The sequence below is a fragment of the Leopardus geoffroyi genome, chromosome C3, assembly GCF_018350155.1.
Source record: "Leopardus geoffroyi isolate Oge1 chromosome C3, O.geoffroyi_Oge1_pat1.0, whole genome shotgun sequence".
Taxonomy (NCBI): Eukaryota; Metazoa; Chordata; class Mammalia; order Carnivora; family Felidae; genus Leopardus; species Leopardus geoffroyi.
In genome coordinates this window covers 55,724,231-55,742,959 of record NC_059338.1, presented here as the reverse complement: position 1 = coordinate 55,742,959, position 18,729 = coordinate 55,724,231, and the positions used below count along the sequence as shown (strand labels likewise).

The 18,729-nt window shown below is 40.0% G+C and overlaps 1 protein-coding gene across 1 annotated transcript in view; it reads left to right on the top strand.

Moving 5' to 3' along the window:
* Positions 1-18,729, top strand: part of PRRC2C (proline rich coiled-coil 2C) — a 95,779-nt gene that overhangs the window by 51,457 nt on the left and 25,593 nt on the right. The window contains 6 exon segments of the mRNA XM_045452936.1: positions 639-849; positions 2,796-5,045; positions 7,336-7,544; positions 11,875-12,029; positions 13,330-14,104; positions 14,513-14,598. Coding sequence (XP_045308892.1) covers positions 639-849; positions 2,796-5,045; positions 7,336-7,544; positions 11,875-12,029; positions 13,330-14,104; positions 14,513-14,598 — 3,686 coding nt within the window.

Below are 18,729 nucleotides of genomic sequence, written 5' to 3'. Positions count from 1 at the left end.
TCCAGCTTTTCCATTTTCTCCACCTAACACTGGACTTTTCACATAAGTTAGCTGAAAACCAGTGAATTAGCAGTCTTGTGTGGAATCTATCAGAATAAATCCAGATAGTACATTACCAAAATGATACCGAGGAAGATTATGGGTATGATCATAGTATAAAAATATCAAGAGTCATGCCTTAATTTTAAAATATATACTGTAATTTTAAAATTTAATAATTGATAGCATTATTGATCAACTGAGTAAACTGTATTAATGGAATTTTCTATAGGAAATATTTGCTCTGGAAGTCTGTCACTGTTGGTGTAATCCTCTGTGTTTTTTATTTACATGCATAGAGGCATCATGTGTTACCTGATTTTTATAGGCTTTTTTTTCTTCCTTTAAAGTAAAAATAAGCTGCTATTGTGGTTTTGTTTCACTTCCTCAATTCTTAAATCTATTTAATAGTAACAATAAGAATCTCATTCACAGAAAAACTTGTGTAATTTTCACTGATCGTTTCTTGAGTTCATCACTTTAACTTGGCAAAAAGTATTTCTGTAGCTCAAGTATAGAGAGTCCCAATAGTAATTAATAACCCAGATTCTGTGTGTATAGTGATTGTTTTCCCCATCTTTTTCTGACCTTTTGTGAAGGAATGATTCCTCCCAAGCCATTAATGAGAAGAGAGCAAATGGAAGGATCACCAAACAGTTCTGAGTCATTTGAGCATATAGCACGATCTGCAAGAGATCATGCAGTCTCCCTCTCTGAACCTCGTGTGATGTGGGGGTCGGATCCCTATCCTCATACGGAGCCTCAACAGGCCACTGCTCCCAAGGCAACAGAAGAACCTGAGGATGCAAGGTAATGGTAGAAATTAACAGACTAAACTGAATATTGTGGTAAAATGAAAAGTAGGTAGTGTCCCTGAAGATCATCCTGGTTTAGGACTGAGCCACAAATCTGATTTCCTCCCATGTAGTGTATGTCATTTCATTTTTGGACATGCATTGTTTTTCTGTCATTTCTGTATTAGAGCATTTAGTCACCTAGTTCTGTACACTGAATTAAATACTGAAATTCAGTGTTGAATGTTAAAATTGGCAAGTTTCTACTGTTGATTAGATACTTGATACGTAGTCTAGCTAAAGTGTTGATATAGTTTTTCTACTGATGAGAAATGGTAGACGTTTGATTATCAGTATCTTGTGGAAGTTTTCTAATGCCGAGAGAAGGATAAATACTAATATACAAAGATCCTTTAGGGGAACCTGGGGATGCCTGGGTAGCACAGTTGGTTAGATGGCCAACTCATGATCTCACCTCAGGTTTTGATCTCAGGGTCATGAGTTCAAGCCCTGTGCTGTGCTCCATGCTGGGCGTGGAGCCTACCTAAAAAATAAACACTAAGATACTTTGAAGTAGCAGACAGTTGGTGATCTATAGTAATTGATAGCTATGAAGTTAGAACTTCTGCCTTTTTAAGGGAGTGTATTTTGTGATGCTTTATCATTCTGATTAATCGGGGAAGATAGACCTACTCTGGGATAGTCTTCGATTATAATTATAGGTGGAAATTCTTAGTCTTGGAATTCACGTCAGCATGGGACACGTGCATGGCTCAGTCAGTTAAGCATCCAACTTTGGCTCAAATCATGATCTCAGGGTTTGTGAGTTCGAGCCCTGCATTAGGCTCTCTGCTGTCAGTACAGAGCCTGTTCTGAATCCTCTCTCTCCCTGCTCCCCACCTCCCCCACTGCCTCTCCGCTGCTCGCTCATGCTCTCTCTCTTGCTCTCTCTCTCTAAAATTGAATAATCATTTAAATAAATAAATACTTCATATCAGCATAGCCTAAACTTCTTTTTTCTTATGAAGTTCATTTGTTTTCAAATGAGAGGGAAAAAACATACTGTATCTACCCTCAACAAAATTTTTAAGTGTTTGTACAATATTGTTAACTCTAAGTACAGTGTTAACAATATTGTACAGTGTTTTACAGCACCTTTGTAGAACTTTTGCATCTTATAGGAACTTTTGCATCTTACTGCCTCCTAGGCCCTGGCAGTCACCATTCTGTTTTATGATTGGATGAGTTTGATTATATTATATACTCATATAAGTGGAATCCTGCAGTGTTTGCCCTGCGATTGATTTATTTCACTTAACATAACATTCTTATCCATTTGGTAGCACAGAATATTCCATTGTATGTATACATATTCCGTGTATGTATATATATGTATATACTACATTTTCTTTTCACGGGGCTTGAACTCACAACTCTGAAATCAAGACCTGAGCTGAGATCAAGAGTTGGATGCTCAGCTGACTAAGACACCTGGCACGCTGACACCACATTTTCTTAATGCATTCATCTGTTAGTGGACATTTAAGGTTGTTTACACCTCTTGGCGATTATGAATAATGCTGCACTAAACTTTTAAAGGAGACAAAGATTAGGATCCTTTTTAAATGTTTTTTATGATTAGGATCCATTTACTTTTTTTTTTTTTTAAGGTTTATTTATTTTGAGACAGAGCTATGTGTGCGCAAGCCAGGGAGAGGTAGAGAGAAAGGGAGAGACAGAATTCCACCAGGCTGTATGCTGTCAGGGGAGCCCGGCTTTGGGCTCGATCTCATGAACCGTGAGATCATGACCTGTACCAAAACCAAGAGTTGGACGCTTAACAGACTGAGCCACCGAGGCGCCCCTCGTTTACATGTATAATTAGAGAGGTTGTTTTGCTGTACACTTATTTAAAAGAGTTTTTGCATTGATAGCGATGCCTCTGAATTCTCATTATTTTAGGCCTGAAGCCTCACTGGATCCGGAACCGATTACTGCTGCTTATCCTGTAGAACACAGTCAATTAGAGGCTCATCCAAAAGCAGACTTTGTCAGAGAATCAAATGAGACAGAAGTACAAAAGTTTTTAAGCAGATCTGTGGAAGACATTAGATCTCGCCATACTGACACAAATAATCAGTCTGCTTGTTTTGATGTTCCTGATCAAAAACCTGTATCCACTCCTCCAGAAGAGCGGATTTCGGCTGGAGCGGAAAGTCAGCCTGCCCGGAAAAGAAGTGTTTCCCATGGCTCTAACCATACTCAAAAGTCAGAGGAGCAAAGAAGTGAGCCATCCGTAAGCATTCCTAAAGTAACCAGCAGATGCACTGATCCAAAGGAACCAACAGAAAGGACTGAGGAAAAACCAAAGAAGGATGGCTTTATACGATCTTCTGAAGGACCAAAACCTGAAAAACTATATAAATCCAAATCGGAAACTCGTTGGGGCCCAAGGCCAAGCTCCAACAGAAGAGAAGAGGGTAGTGATAGGCCTGTGAGAAGATCGGGTCCCATTAAAAAACCAATACTTAGAGATATGAAAGAGGAACGAGAGCAACGGAAGGAGAAAGAAGGGGAAAAGGGAGAAAAGGTCCCTGAGAAACTTGTAAAACCCGAGAAGACGGAAAAGAAAGATCCTGTCCCTCCAGTCCCACTGCCTGCTGCGCCAACTCAGCCACAGTCAGCTCTACCACCACCTCAACCAGAACCAGAGAAATTCCCTTCAACAGAAACTTCAACTTTGGTTCAAAAGCCACCTCAAGATGCTGAGAAGCCCTCAGAACCTGTAAGTAGTGTTGAGGTAGAGCCTGTGGCTAAAACTGTAAACCCACAGATTGCCACAGCACCAACAGTCAAAGAAGAAAAACAACCTGAGAAAGTTGGTAGCAAAGACCTTGTAGAGAGGCCTCGACCAGATTCAAGACCAGCAGTTAAAAAAGAATCCACTTTACCCCCTAGGACCTATTGGAAAGAAGCGAGAGATAGAGATTGGTTTCCAGATCAAGGGTACAGAGGTCGAGGCCGAGGCGAATACTATTCCAGGGGCCGGAGCTATAGAGGTTCTTATGGAGGGCGTGGCCGTGGTGGGAGAGGGCACACTCGAGATTATCCTCAGTATAGAGACAGTAAGCCACGGACAGAGCATGTGCCCTCAGGACCTCTCAGACAACGAGAAGAAAGTGAAACACGAAGTGAGAGCTCCGATTTTGAAGTCGTTCCCAAAAGGAGACGACAGCGAGGTTCAGAGACTGACACAGACAGTGAAATTCATGAAAGTGCAAGTGACAAGGATAGTTTAAGCAAAGGTAAACTTCCCAAAAGAGAGGAGCGTTCTGAAAACAAAAAGCCCATGAAGCCTCAGTCTTCTTTCAAGCCTGAAAATCACATCCGAATAGATAATAGACCTCTAGAAAAACCTTATGTGAGGGATGATGATAAATCTAAACCAGGCTTCCTTCCTAAGGGAGAGCCTACACGGCGAGGCAGAGGGGGAACATTCCGACGCGGTGGAAGGGATCCTGCAGGTCGGCCATCACGCCCTTCCACCATCCGAAGACCTGCTTATCGGGACAATCAGTGGAACCCAAGGCAGGTAGAAGCTCCTAAGCCAGACGATGAAGAGCCACCAAGAAGGCATGAGCAGTTTCTTCCTATACCAGCAGATAAACGACCTCCAAAATTTGAGCGAAAATTTGACCCAGCTAGAGAGAGGCCCCGAAGACAACGTCCTACCCGGCCACCGAGACAAGACAAGCCACCTAGATTCAGACGTCTCAGAGAGAGGGAGGCTGCTTCAAAAACCAACGAGGTGGCAGTGCCCACAAATGGCCCAGTTAATAATGTCGTTCAAGAACCAGTTAATCCTGCTGGGGAGATTTCTGGAAACAAGACACCAGACTTATCTAATCAGAACTCTTCAGATCAGGCAAATGAGGAATGGGAAACAGCTTCTGAAAGCAGTGATTTCAATGAGAGGCGTGAAAGAGATGAAAAAAAAAATGCTGATTTGAATGCACAAGCAGTTGTAAAGACCGGAGAGAATGCTTTACCTCCAAAAAGGGAAATAGCAAAGAGAAGTTTTTCTAGCCAGAGACCTGGCGTAGATCGCCAGAATCGGCGCGGCAACAGCGGTCCACCCAAATCTGGAAGGAATTTCTCAGGTCCTAGAAATGAAAGGAGAAGTGGGCCGCCATCAAAAAGTGGGAAGCGAGGGTGAGTACTTTGGCTTCAGTGTAATCAACTTGTGTTCCTTTAAAGAAGCTGAAAGTTGAACTGAGCAGAGGAGCCAGTCTAGACAGAGGACCCAGACATTGTTCTCCCCCAGTTTTTTGGTCTGTTCTCAGAGCGTAAGGGTGCTTGAGCAAAAGAGGTTAATGGTCTCTGGAGTCTTTGCCTCCTAAGTTGTTATTTTCCAGAAGAGTCCTCTTAGGACTTTGTAGCTTTGGGAGGAGAGTCTTCACACTTAGAGAAGGGCCTGCACATTGTCTTCCTGTTGGTAAGTCATCTTCTAGATGACAAGCAGCCCTCCTTTCTTTTTGGGGTTTTCTTTGCAAAACTCTGGTGCTTGTAGGTGTCCTCTGCGATTTAAATGAATACGTTTTAACCATATGTTTTATCGCTCTGTACTGGTTGCTAGGAAGTGAATGTTGAACCTTAAGAATAAATTATATTTTCCTCTTGAGTTGCAAACCTACAATAAATAATCCAGCTATTGGATAAAGGCCCAGAAAGCAAAGTCCTGCCCAATCACCAAGGCCACCAATAACATAAATATCTTTGGATTTATTTTAAAACAGTTTTCCTAAACTGTGTTAAGTTTTTTCTGTTCTTTTAAATATTAAAATGTTTATAATAAATTATCAGTATATTTAATATTAGGAAAAATTACGGTAGCAGCATGCCTACCTTTATTGATCGAGTGATTGATTTCATTTATTTGCCTAGTTTTTTTTTTTTTTTTTTTTTTAATTTTTTTTTTTCAACGTTTATTTATTTTTGGGACAGAGAGAGACAGAGCATGAACGGGGGAGGGGCAGAGAGAGAGGGAGACACAGAATCAGAAACAGGCTCCAGGCTCTGAGCCATCAGCCCAGAGCCCGACGCGGGGCTCGAACTCACGGACCGCGAGATCGTGACCTGGCTGAAGTCGGACGCTTAACCGACTGCGCCACCCAGGCGCCCCTATTTGCCTAGTTTTAAATGTAGGTTTTGATACTTCCTGTATAAAACTCTCCTTCCTCTCCACTAAAATGGAAAGTAATAGTACTTACAAGCATTGGTAAACATTACAGACATAACATTTGTGAATTGCATAACATATCTGGTATATAGTAACCAACTATTATTATAGTATGTCCTGGTTTTTGACCAAATTCCTAGGTTTGGAGGCTGAGCTGATAAGAAATTTATTCAGATAATTACTATAGTCATCTGCATTGGTTAGTTACAATATGCTTAGCATTTCAGATTACTGCATCCGTCAATGAAAATATTTTTGCTTTCTGATAACTTAGAAAAATTTTAGGGAAATAGTACGACCAACTGTGTTTCCTGAGTACTTTCTTAACACAGAATTTGAACCTCCCTTTAAAAGGTCAAAAGAATTAGGATAACATACGTAGCCGCAGTTTAGTTACTGACTATAACCAAACTATTAGAGTTTTGAGTAATAATACTCAAGGGAAATCTTGATCTGGTTTTTGTGTAATGCAGATCTCAACAACTTAAGACTTTCGTGCCATGTAGATAGTAACAACTTTGAACGTGCAGATATAGCAGTTACTGGTTGGTTGTAGTTAAAGGCAGTATTTTCAACAAGTCCCGTTTATAAGAAACGATTTTCTTCTAATATTTGAGGTCATGCTTTGTGCCAAGCACTTGGTAAGCTTTTATCTCAAGTGATACCAATGGCTAAGATGAATTAGTGAACCCATTTTTTGTGGTGTATTTTCATAAATTTAAACAAACAAATCCAAGAATAAAATTTGATAGGAAACAAAAACTATAGAAATGCATTGGATTGTGAAATATTTCCAAATTAAAAGTGGTTTTTTATGTACTTACATTAATGTATAAGTCTGATTGAACTTTAAAAAAAATACACATAAGCAGTGCTTTTTAAAATTTTCATATGCTGCCCTCTTGTGGAGAAGATCCAGTAATGAATCCTCTGGACTAGTTTGTATCATAAATTTTCTGCTATAAACAATATTGACTAGCTTATTTATACCATGATAGACACAATAAGAACCTTCAGGGCACAATTGGGACTCTAGAGTTTAATTCCTGGAAGGAACTCATGGGAGCTAGTCCATCTCCTTTATTGGGAAGCTTAGTTTTAGTGACACTGTACTCAAGAAAAGTCACTAAGTCTTGCTGGTTTTAGAGTTAGAGTCTTCTGTCCCACTGTTTCTTCTTACATTAAACTTATAAACGGCCAGTAATCGTTTTTCATTTGTTCGGTTATGTGGAGGTGGTAATAACTCAAATTACTGTTTTATAGGCCATTTGATGACCAGTCTGCGGGCACAACTATTGTTGATCCCGTCAATGGCAGCTCTGCACACCACCAGGAAGGAGCACCAAATGGTACAGGACAGAAGAACTCCAAAGATTCGACAGGGAAAAAAAGAGAAGACCCCAAATCAGGCCCCAAAAAACCCAAAGAGAAAGCAGATGCACTGTCACAGTTTGATCTCAACAATTATGCAAGTATGTCTTAGGTTCCTTTTATTTATATATCATCTGCTACGTTTTAAGTGGACACTGTAATTAAAGGAGGCCAGAATTGGGCCTACAAGGTGGAGACAGAGGCTGATTATGAATCACTAATTGATAAAATGAACTAACGTAACACCAGGTTTTAGCACATCCTTGAGCACTTAACAAAGTTCTTGTTAAAGATAATCCACAGGGTTTCACTGTTCTTCATAAAAAAGGTTAATGGGAAAATTAACCACTCTACCTTGCCAAACAGGTATAGGAAAACATAGAAAACAAAGATCTTAATTCTGTTCTGTATGCTTTATAAATTTGGTTTCTAAGATATGTTGAATACAGAATAAATAATAGGATGGGAGGCAGTGTTGCTCTGGGTAAATACTTCCAGAAAGCCACGAAGTAAAAGGATATCAAGTGCGAAGAATAACACTAGTCATAAGAAAATATTTGGTGAGGAAGTTAACAAGGAATACACCTGTATTTTTACCATATTTGCCATTCATTCAGATGAGACTTAAGCAGGGAGTATTGTGTAAAATTGAGATCTGCTAAGACCACATAGTAATAATGGGAAAGTTAGGTACTATTATTCCAGTATTAAAAATAAAGACTAGACTTTTCTTCTATTTAATGGTCATTTAAACTGTGAAACTCTTTGGGCCCAGGCCCTTGGCATTATCGTTTCTAAATCAATAGCTCTCAACATATGGTCCCAGCATCACCTAGAAATTTGTGACAAGGGGCGCCTGGGTGGCGCAGTCGGTTAAGCGTCCGACTTCAGCCAGGTCACGATCTCGCGGTCCGTGAGTTCGAGCCCCGCGTCGGGCTCTGGGCTGATGGCTCAGAGCCTGGAGCCTGTTTCCGATTCTGTGTCTCCCTCTCTCTCTGCCCCTCCCCCGTTCATGCTCTGTCTCTCTGTCCCAAAAATAAATAAACGTCGAAAAAAAAAATTTAAAAAAAAAAAAAAAAAAAAAAAAAAGAAATTTGTGACAAATAGAAAATCTACCTCAGATGTACTGAATCAGAAATTCTTGGAGCAGTCTGTGTTTTAACAAGTTCTCCAGGTGATTCTGATGTAAGCAGATATTTGAGAATTACTGTTCTAGAGTACCATTTTAGGATTCACGCAGGAAAGAAAGAAACTTGGTTTAGTCGGTGTTTAAGAATTTTTAGTTAGATTACGGAAACCAATTTGACAATAAGTTATATTAAAAAAAATTTTTTTTAGTTAGATTATGTAAAGCAGTGGTTCTCAACAACAGTGATTTTTGTACCCCGGGGGATGTCTGGCAATCTCTGGAGAACATTTTGTCATAGCAGGGGGGCTGCATGCTACTGACATCTTAGTAGGTATAGGCCCAGGGTGCTGCTAAACTTCCCAGAGTGCACAGGACGGGCAGCTCAAAATGCTGATAGCACTCAAGTTAAAAAGCACTGATACAGAGAGAACAAAGTAGACCCGCAGGAAGTTTGGATGCCATAAGATGTTGGTGGTCCATAAGAGAGAGGAGAGCCTAAACACCGTATTTGCAAAATGACAAATGAAGTTATAAAAAGTCCACAAAACATGGCCGATTTATCTTCCCAAATACTTGTTTACCAGTTTTCCGTCTTCCAGAGAACTATTATATTATTGGCTTAAGACTTAAAAAGGTGAGAACTCTATTGTATTTCTGAATTGGTGGTTGGAAATTGAGCTATTCGTTTTTATTTTTCGAGAGAGAGCGCACACACGATCAAGGGGAGAGAAAGAGACTCTTAGGCAGCCTCCACTCCCAACACAGAGCCCAGTGTGAGACTCTGTCTCACGATTGTGAGATCATGACTTGAGCTGAAGTTAAGAGTTGGCTGCTTAACTGACTAAGCCACGAAGGCACCCAGGCTATTCATCTTTAAAACTCATTAAGATACACTCATCCTTAGGTTGTTTTCCTAATAACATTTAAGTAATTTCTCTTTAGCCCAAAATGTTACAAAGCACCAGGTAAGAACAGGGTGTTGAAAACAAAGTATTATTCAGATTTCTATAGATGTTGCCTGTAGTTGGGCAAACGAGCTCTTCAAAGGATTCTAAAAAAGCTCTTTGGCAAGAAAATTAAAGTAATGAGTGATGGCATGGCTATGAAGAAAAGCTTTACACATACACGATGTAGTCTAAGTGGGAGACTGAGATGAACTTACAATTGAAGGTCTCTTTACCACTGTGATGTAATGGAGTGCACGGCATCCAGTGACTTGTCTAAGACCTTTCATTGAAATGAGTGCTGTTCCATTTTAGAGTTAATCTTGTAAAGGACTTAAAACCCCACATAGTAGAAGTATCATGGATAAATCAGAGCCAATCAAGGTTTTATTAGAAAAGCAAAATAACGTGGGGTGCCAGTTTGGCTCAGTCAGTGGAGCATGCAACTCTTGACCTTGGTGTTGTGGGTTCAAACCACACGTTCGTTGGGTGTAGAGATTACTTACATTATTGTATTATTATTTTTTTAATGTTTATTTTTGAGAGAGAGAGCAAGTGAGCATGTGCAGGGGAGGGGCAGACAGAGAGGGAAAGACAGAATCCAAAGCACACTCCAGTCTCTGAACTGTCTACACACAGCCCTACACAGGGCTCAAACTCACAAACCCTGAGATCATGACCTGAGCCAAAATCAAAAGTCAGTCACACACTTAACTGACTAAGCCACCCAGGCGTCCCTGAGATTACTTAAAATTTTGTAAAAAAAGAAAAACAAGAACAGTAATAGGTTTTAAAAAGTGGGAGCCGGTCTTAGTATTTTTGTTTTCCTGTCACTATTCACATAAGTGGAAATTTTTAGCTATGTAAAGAGAATTGTTTGCAAGTGGATTCCCGACAAACCACTCCCTGATGATACCCTCTTGCCATCCCTCACAGGTTATCACCTTTCTGAGTTGTATATATATCATTCCCAAGCAAATTCATATTTTTGTTTTGTGTTCCCCAATTAAGATATATATTTTTTACAAATTAACATAACTTACTTGAATTGCCTTACCCTCCCCTTTTTTTAAATGTTTATTTTTGTGAGAGAGAGAACATGAGTGGGGGAAGAGCAGGGATGGGGATGGGGATGGGGACAGAGGCTCCAAAAGCGGGTTCAGGGCTTACAGCAGTCAGCCTGATGTGGGGCTTGAACTCCTGAATCATGAGATCATGACCTAAGCCGAAGTCGAATGCTTAACCGACTGAGCCACCCAGGCTTCCCAGCCTCACCCTTTTCTTATATTTTTTTGGAAACATACCTGCAACCACAAGTTGCATTGCCTGACCTATTTTAAGTTTTCTTTTAAATATTAAATTTAAGGGATCTTGGGGCGCCTGGCTGGCTCAGTCAGCCAAGCATCCGACTCTTGATTTCGCCTCAGGTTGTGATTTCAAGGTTACTTGAGCCCCATGTTGGAGCCTGCTTGAGATTTTCTTCCTCTCTCTTTCTCTGCCCCTCTCCCCCACTCGTGCTCTTTCCCTCTAAAATAATAAGTAAATAAACTTAAGAGATCTAGATTTCTTACACTTTCTAGGATGTATAGTTTTAAGAAGATAGCCCAAATAATTGTTAGTTGGACAATGAGTTGAAAATACATCTTGAATTACTAATCTGCAAGGTTATTATGACTTGGCATACATCTGTGCTACTTTACATTCACGTAGAACTTTCACATATATTTTGTTTGTTTTTAACCAACTACACGTTGTAGACAATGGTCTGCATAAAACAGGCATTAAGAGTCATAAGACCAGCTTGGCTATTCACCAGCTCACCTTTAGCATGTCAGCTTCTCGAGAGTTTATTCGTGTTTTGAAAAGGAGAAACAATAGTAATATCCACCTCTTAGAATGGTTAGATACAAGTAAAGTGCTATGTAGATGCGTATAGCACGATACAGATTGGATCCTGGGAGAAGTAGAGGTTATGTGATTTGACTAAGATAGTAGAGTGTTTTAAAAGATAACACCACTGTATTGCTGGGGGAAAAAAAGATGTGTATCATTCAGGGACTTCAAAAAGTCAAAAACATTTTTTAACCTTATTTATGAAATCATGTATCTATTAAGTCTCTTCAAATCTTAGTAACAAATGGCTACTTTATGGTGTGGGAATTGGGTTATACTGTGGATTATCAGAACGAGATTTTTGCTTTGCCTTTCTTTTATTTTTTCTTTCCTTCTTTTTTTCTTTCTTTCTTTCTTTCTTTCTTTCTTTCTTTCTTTCTTTCTTCACTATTGGATTAAACATGTGTTTATCTTTTCATTTGAAAAACAGAAAATATCATTTTAAATCTTTTTCCGTACCCATAGGTGTTGTTATAATTGACGACCATCCTGAAGTAACAGTAGTTGAAGACCCCCAGTCAAATTTGAATGATGATGGTTTTACGGAAGTGGTTTCCAAAAAACAACAAAAACGTTTACAGGATGAGGAACGTCGAAAGAAGGAAGAACAAATCATACAGGTTTAGTGTTTCAGTTTGTTACTAGATACTTAGATTGTTGCCCAAAATATATTAGCAAATAATCAAAAGGTTTCTATCTACCTATAATATCAAGGCTGCATTTATTCATGTGTTCTAAATGGCTTTGATTGTCACAACTTTAAATTGTTTTTAACCAGAATTGAGGTAAATGTTAAATAGAATGTAATCACCGTAGCTCACTATTTGCCGTAGAGAAGACCATCTTTCATTCAGGAATGTTTCATGTTTCAGTACTGGTCATCTTATTTGTCCCATCTTACTTCATGGCAGAGCTATTTAATTTTAAATTGGGAAGCTCTTGAAGACATCTGCCATGATACAATAAATTGCAGATTCTTGACCTGTAAAAGTTTTGATTATAATCTAAACTAGTTCATTTAAACACACAGTATGCATCAAGGTAAGTTACCCCATTTAAATCAACCCAGACACCCATTTTGCCAAATGCTGACACAGGATAAAAATAAATAAAACATATAGATCTTAGTGATAATAAGCTCTAACAAATGAGAAGGCCCAAAAACAAGAAACACTGTAAAAATTCTATGTGAATGGTAATATTGAGTTCAGTCGAATATAGCCCTTGGGACTAGGTATTTTCAGAAGTCATTCATTCATTTGTCTATTTATCTATTCATTCATTAATTTTTAAGGTAAAAATGGTATCCTATATAGCATAAGACCCCAGCACACCCACAGATTAATATTTCTGTGGCAGATGTAAGTTGAGCGAAGCCAGTAAGTAGTTTTTTGTCAGATCAGGTCAGATTTTTTTTTTTTTTTTTAATTTGAGAGAGAGAACACACAAGCAGGGGAGGAGCAGAGAAAGAGGGGAAAATACAGAATCCGAAGCAGGCTCCAGGCTCTGAGCTGTCAGCACAGAGCCCGATGCGGGGCTCAAACTCTTGACCTCGAGACCATGAGCTGAGCTAAAGTCGGATGCTTAACCGACTGAGCCACCCAGGTACCCCAGATCAGGGCAGACTTTGCTGCCAGTTGAATTCACTGAAAAATTCCTTAACTTTTTGACTTTTAGAATTGTGAAAGAGATTATGAAACTATATATCAAGAATGTATAATACATATTTGTTTTTTGTCCCTAGTAACATCTTGGGTTTTCATAATTTAAAATCTCATTGCAGCTTTGATATTTTTGCTCTATCAAGTACCTATTTTGAAAACTAAAGGGACTAAATTAGTAGATCTTGTTAGAGATATTCATAGACCATTAACTTTCAGCTACATTATTGACAAAAATGTTTCTTAACAATTTTTTAAGGTCTGGAACAAAAAGAATGCAAATGAAAAGGGAAGAAGTCAGACTTCTAAGCTTCCTCCAAGATTTGCCAAAAAACAAGCTACAGGACCCCAACAGGCCCAGTCTCCAGCTATAGCTCCTGCTCCAGCCTCGGCCCCAGGCCCAGGCCCAGGCCCAGGCCCAGCCCCAGCCCCAGCCCCAGCCCCAGGCCTAACTGCAGCCTCGTCTCCACTCCCAGCCGCGGCCTCCGCTCCTGTCCCACCCTCCACCTCAGCTGCAGCTACCGTCTCTTCCGCAGCCCCAGCCTCTGTCCCCATCCTCACCTCAGCCCCAGCCTCAGCCCCAGCCTCTGTGCCCATCCTCGCCTCAGCCTCCATTCCCATACTTGCTTCTGCCCTAGCCCCGGCTTCAACCTCAACCCCAGCTGCCTCAGCCCCAGCCGGCCCAACCCCGATTGCAACCCCAACCCCTACCCCGGCCCCAGCCCCCACCCTAGTCCCTGCCCCACCTTCAGCTCCAGCCCTCGTCCCCATCTCTGCTCCAGCCCCCACCGCACCAGCCCAGACTCAGGGCCAGACTCATAAACCAGTCCAGAGTCCACTTCAAACTACGACACAGTCTTCAAAACAGCCACCACCTTCAATCAGACTACCTTCAGCTCAGACACCTAATGGCACAGATTACGTAGCCACAGGAAAATCCATCCAGACCTCACAGTCACATGGCACACTTACAACTGAATTATGGGATAACAAGGTGGCCCCACCAGCTGTGCTGAATGACATCTCAAAGAAATGTAAGTTCAACAGAGAAGTGATGGGTGGGGTATGGCATGAGAATATTAGGTTTGTTTTCAATTTCATTTATACACTTGGTATATTTTCCTAGCCACCTTTTTTTTTTCTTAGTAAGAAGCAGTAATAGTAATTTTTTTCTTCGCTTCCTTTCTTGAAGGCTTTGTTTCTAAAACAAATGTGTTATACTTTTAACAGCCGTATTTTATGGACACAATTTTGTGTTGATTAAAAAAGTACACTGTTTGCGGGGGACATCTATTTATTTTGGTCTACAAAATTCTCTTAAGTGTATCGTGAAAGTCATTGTTTTATTGTCAGGCTACTGTTGAAAGAAAAGGTAAAATAGGTTAGGGATTATCGAGCTCTAAATTTTAATGGTCTCATTTCCCGTGACTTCTTTTTTTTAGTAGGTCCCATTAGTCCACCACAGCCACCTTCAGTCAGTGCGTGGAATAAGCCCCTAACATCGTTTGGATCAGCTACTTCATCAGAGGTAGGAGTAGACTTAATAATGGCCTTAGTTGGGGTTAGTGTACCGGAGTTCCCTTAAAATAGTTTTCAGACTTGAGCGTGCATCACAGTCACCTGGACAACTTATTAAAAGAGATTGCTGAGACCACTGCCCAGAGTTTTCCACTTCATTAGGTCGGTTGAGACCTACATACGTTCCTTCCTCCCTCCCTCCTTCTCTCTGTCTGTCTGTCTGTCTCTCTCTCTCTCTCTCTCCCTCTCCTTCCTTCCCCTCAAGCAGGGGAGAGAGGCAGAGAGAGAGAATCTCAAGCAGGCTTCACGCTCATCATGGAGCCTGACATGGGCTTGATCCTGAGACTGAGATTATGACCTGAGCCAAAATCAAGAGTCAGATCCTCAACCAGTTGAGGCACCCAGTTAGAAACTACGTTTCTAACAAGTTCCTAAGTGATAGTATTGCTGCTGGATCTCTACATTTATAAGCTACTTCTCATCTTTAGACCTAATAAGGTTAACATTTTTTTTTTTTAATTAGGTTTGTTAAAAATATTTATTTTGAGAGAGAAAGACAGAGACTGTGAGGTGGGGAGGGGCAGAGAGAGAGGGAGAGAGAATCCCAAGCAAGCTCTGTGCAGTCAGTGTGGAGCCCGACTTGAGCTCCAGCCCACAAACCTCGAGATCATGACCTGAGCCAAAATCAAGAGTGGATGCTCGACCCACTGAGCCACCCAGGTGCCCTGAGGTTAACATTTTTTAATTCAAGTCTTAATAAAAGTGCTTGTGATACAAAGAATATAAGTGCAGTTACTAGTTTTTTTTACTTTTCTACCATGTTTTTGCTCGACTAAGTAGACAGTATAATTACTGAGAAGCAGTGTTTACAGAAGTTTTACCATAATTTCTCAAATGTGCAGTATTGGTAAATGACTATTTAGGTTAGCAGGTTTTCACTTATTCATTGAACAAACATTTCTTGAGCACTTGTGGTATACCAGGCTGTGTTCTGACTCATGGGTTTACAAAACAGGGAGAGAGTGTGATTAAAAATGGACAAAAAGCCCTGTATTCCTGGGGCTTCCATTGTGGTTGGGAGGGAACCACTAATATATACCATATAGTATGTTAAATGGTGATCAGTGCTGAGGAGAAAAGCCAAGTAGGGAAGGTATGTAAGTAATTTCCCAAGAGATACGGAGATCATTTAAAATTGGTTGGCTAAGAAATGCCCCTTAGGTGAGCATTTGACTTAAAGACTTTGAAGAGGTAAGAGCAAGCTATTAAGATTTCTGAGGAAAAGTGAATTCCTGATTCAGAGAATAGCAAATAAAAAAGCCAGGGGAGAGGGATATGGCTGATGTGTTTGACGAAGATCAGGGAGGTCTCTGTGGCTGTAGTGAACATAAGGGATGGAGAGAGAACAGATGAAGCTAGAAGCATAACAGAAGACAGACCCTACAGGGCCTTTGGGAGACGCAGGAAGATAATAGATAGTTTTAAGCAAGAGAATGACAGCACCTGAATTTTAAAAGGTTATTCTGAGTAGTTTGTTAAGACTAGTCTGTGTGTGTGTGTGTGGGGGGGGGGGGGGAGGGGGGCAAAGAATAGAAGTTACGATGCTATCATAATAACCAAACTATGGTAACTTAAACCAAGGAGTGGCATTAAAGATGATGAGAAATGGTTGGTTTTTAGGTATTTGAAGATAAAGCTGACGTGCTGATGGATTAAATATCGTATGTGAAAAAGAATGAGATTTATCTCCAAAGTTTTTGACCTGAACAAGAGGAATAGAGTTTCCTTCAGTTTTGATTGGGAAGCTATAAAATGGATCAGCATTGGGGGAAAAGATGAGGGAGTTTGGTTTGGGGCACGTTAGATTTAGGTTGTTACACATCTAAGTGGAGCCGTTGGGTAGGTTGTTGGATGGAAGAGTCTGTAGCCCACAGGAGATGATCTGGTTTGGAGACATGAATTGCAGTCATTAGTAGGCACTTAAAGTGATGCGGTTGGATGAGGCCACCAGAGGAGAATAAATTCTAAGAGTGGTTAGTAAAGAGAAGAGAATCAGAAGCTAAGTCCTCAGGCTTTCCAACTCATAAAAAGCTGTGATTGGAAAAGTACCCTGGAGGATCTAAGTGAACAATGAGTTGAAAAGAGGAGGGATAAATTGAATGTGTCAGATTCTGCTGAAAGGTCAAGTAAGATAGGCCTGAGAATTGAAACTAATAATGTGGTGGTCACTGGTGACTTTGACAAGGGTAGTGTCAGTGGAGCGGTAGGCATGAAAGCCTGGTTAGAGTGCATTTAAGAGAAAGTGGGAGGGAAAAAATGCCTGTAGAGAAAAGTATAATTTGGAGTCACTGCATTCAGTATTTAAGATCCTCAGTTTAATCATTTTTCTTCTTCCTGTTGGTATAGGCATTAGGATTAATCGTAGCATTTTTTATATAGGAAGTTCAAGCTTTTTCATACTGATCACGAAAGACGGGGTGGAAAGTGTTTCTTGTGTTTTGGATGGGTAAACTGGATTCAATGAGTTTATTAAACTGTTTGTTACCAGTTTTTAAATTGACATTGAAGTACTGGAATGATTTTTCAGCACTCTTAGCTGCAAGATTTTTCTTGTAGACATTCTCCTATGGGTTTCCAGTACTGCAGTAGAAAGCATACTTGAAAGCATGCTCACATCTGCCTTCAGACAGGTAGCAGAGGAAGATACTTTGGTGGTATTTCATTTTTTTTCACGTCTTTCTTTATCCTTTTTATGTTTTCTGGATAGAATGTGATTTTTTTGGTTGATGTTCATTGCACTTGATTTTGGAATATTGCCTCATGGTGAACTTTGAGCTAGCAAAGTTACAGTTCACTTTTAATTCATTTCATGGATGGAAGGTGTTCCTTAATGGGATTTCTTGAATGACTCTAGTGAAATACAGTTCTTTTTTTCCCCTTTAAATGTTTGTTTGTTTGTTTGTTTGTTTGTTTGTTTGTTTGTTTGTTTTGAGAGAGAGAAGAAGAATCCCAAGCAGGTTGTGCGCTGTCAGTACGGAGCCTGGCGTCGGTTTGAGCCACCCAGGCACCCCGAAGTACAGTTCTTTATGATAGTTTCATTCAGTGCTATGAATGTTAGATACACCAAATAGACCCATCAAGATTGGTGATATAATATGATCTCAGTTTCATTATAAATATTTTTTGTTTCAAAGGGTATGATATTCTTCCTAAAACTCACATTCTGTAATAGTGCTATTAACTGTCAATCTGTTTTTGCATTTCATTAAACTATGTATAAGTTCTTAATTGTTTCTATACATAAAATCAATAGCTTTCAGTGATTAATTTCTGTACTATTTTGCTTTTCTAATGTTAATTGTACATTTACACTGGATTATAGAATTTCATCATTGACTAAAGCAAATAGAGATTTTTATTCTAAGTTACATCAATAATGTTTGCCTGTATTTGAAAGAGAATATTCACATATTAAAAGTAAATCTGAGGGCACCTGGGTAGCTCCGTCAGTTGAGCATCCGACTCTTAATTTCGGCTCAGGTCATGATCCAGGGGTCGTGGGATCTAGCTCCGTGTCAGGCTCCACGCTGAGCTTGGGGCCTGCTTAAGATTCTCCTCCAGCCCCCTCTCCCCAGTAAACAAAATAAAATAAAATCTGAATGGCATGTTCTTTTCATACAGTTGATATTGTTACAGTGATAAATGTAACAGTAACCTTACACAGAAATTGACTGATACACTAAGTTCAGGGATACCTATGCTGATAGGACATAATGATTTGATTGTAAAACCAAGGCCTGAAGTTGAACCTTATCCCAAGTTTTGTTTGTTCGTTCTTCCTGAAAAGATTAAGTAATTGTTACAAATGTTCTCTAGGTTAGAAAACCCTATTTTGTCTAGCTTTCCACTTGTTCATCTTCTACCACAGCTGCTAACACCTCTATGTTCCAGCCTCCACTACCCTTTTTTTAATTCTTAACCTTTACACCGGGTGTTTTCTCTGCTAGAAACACTTCCCCCTGATTTGGTCTTTTAGATTAAGTTTCGGTGTGACCTCCTCAGGGCCTTTTTTGTCCACCAATCTGAAGTGGCTTAACCATGTATTGATTTTTGCATATCCCTTTCAAGTTGTTCATTTTCT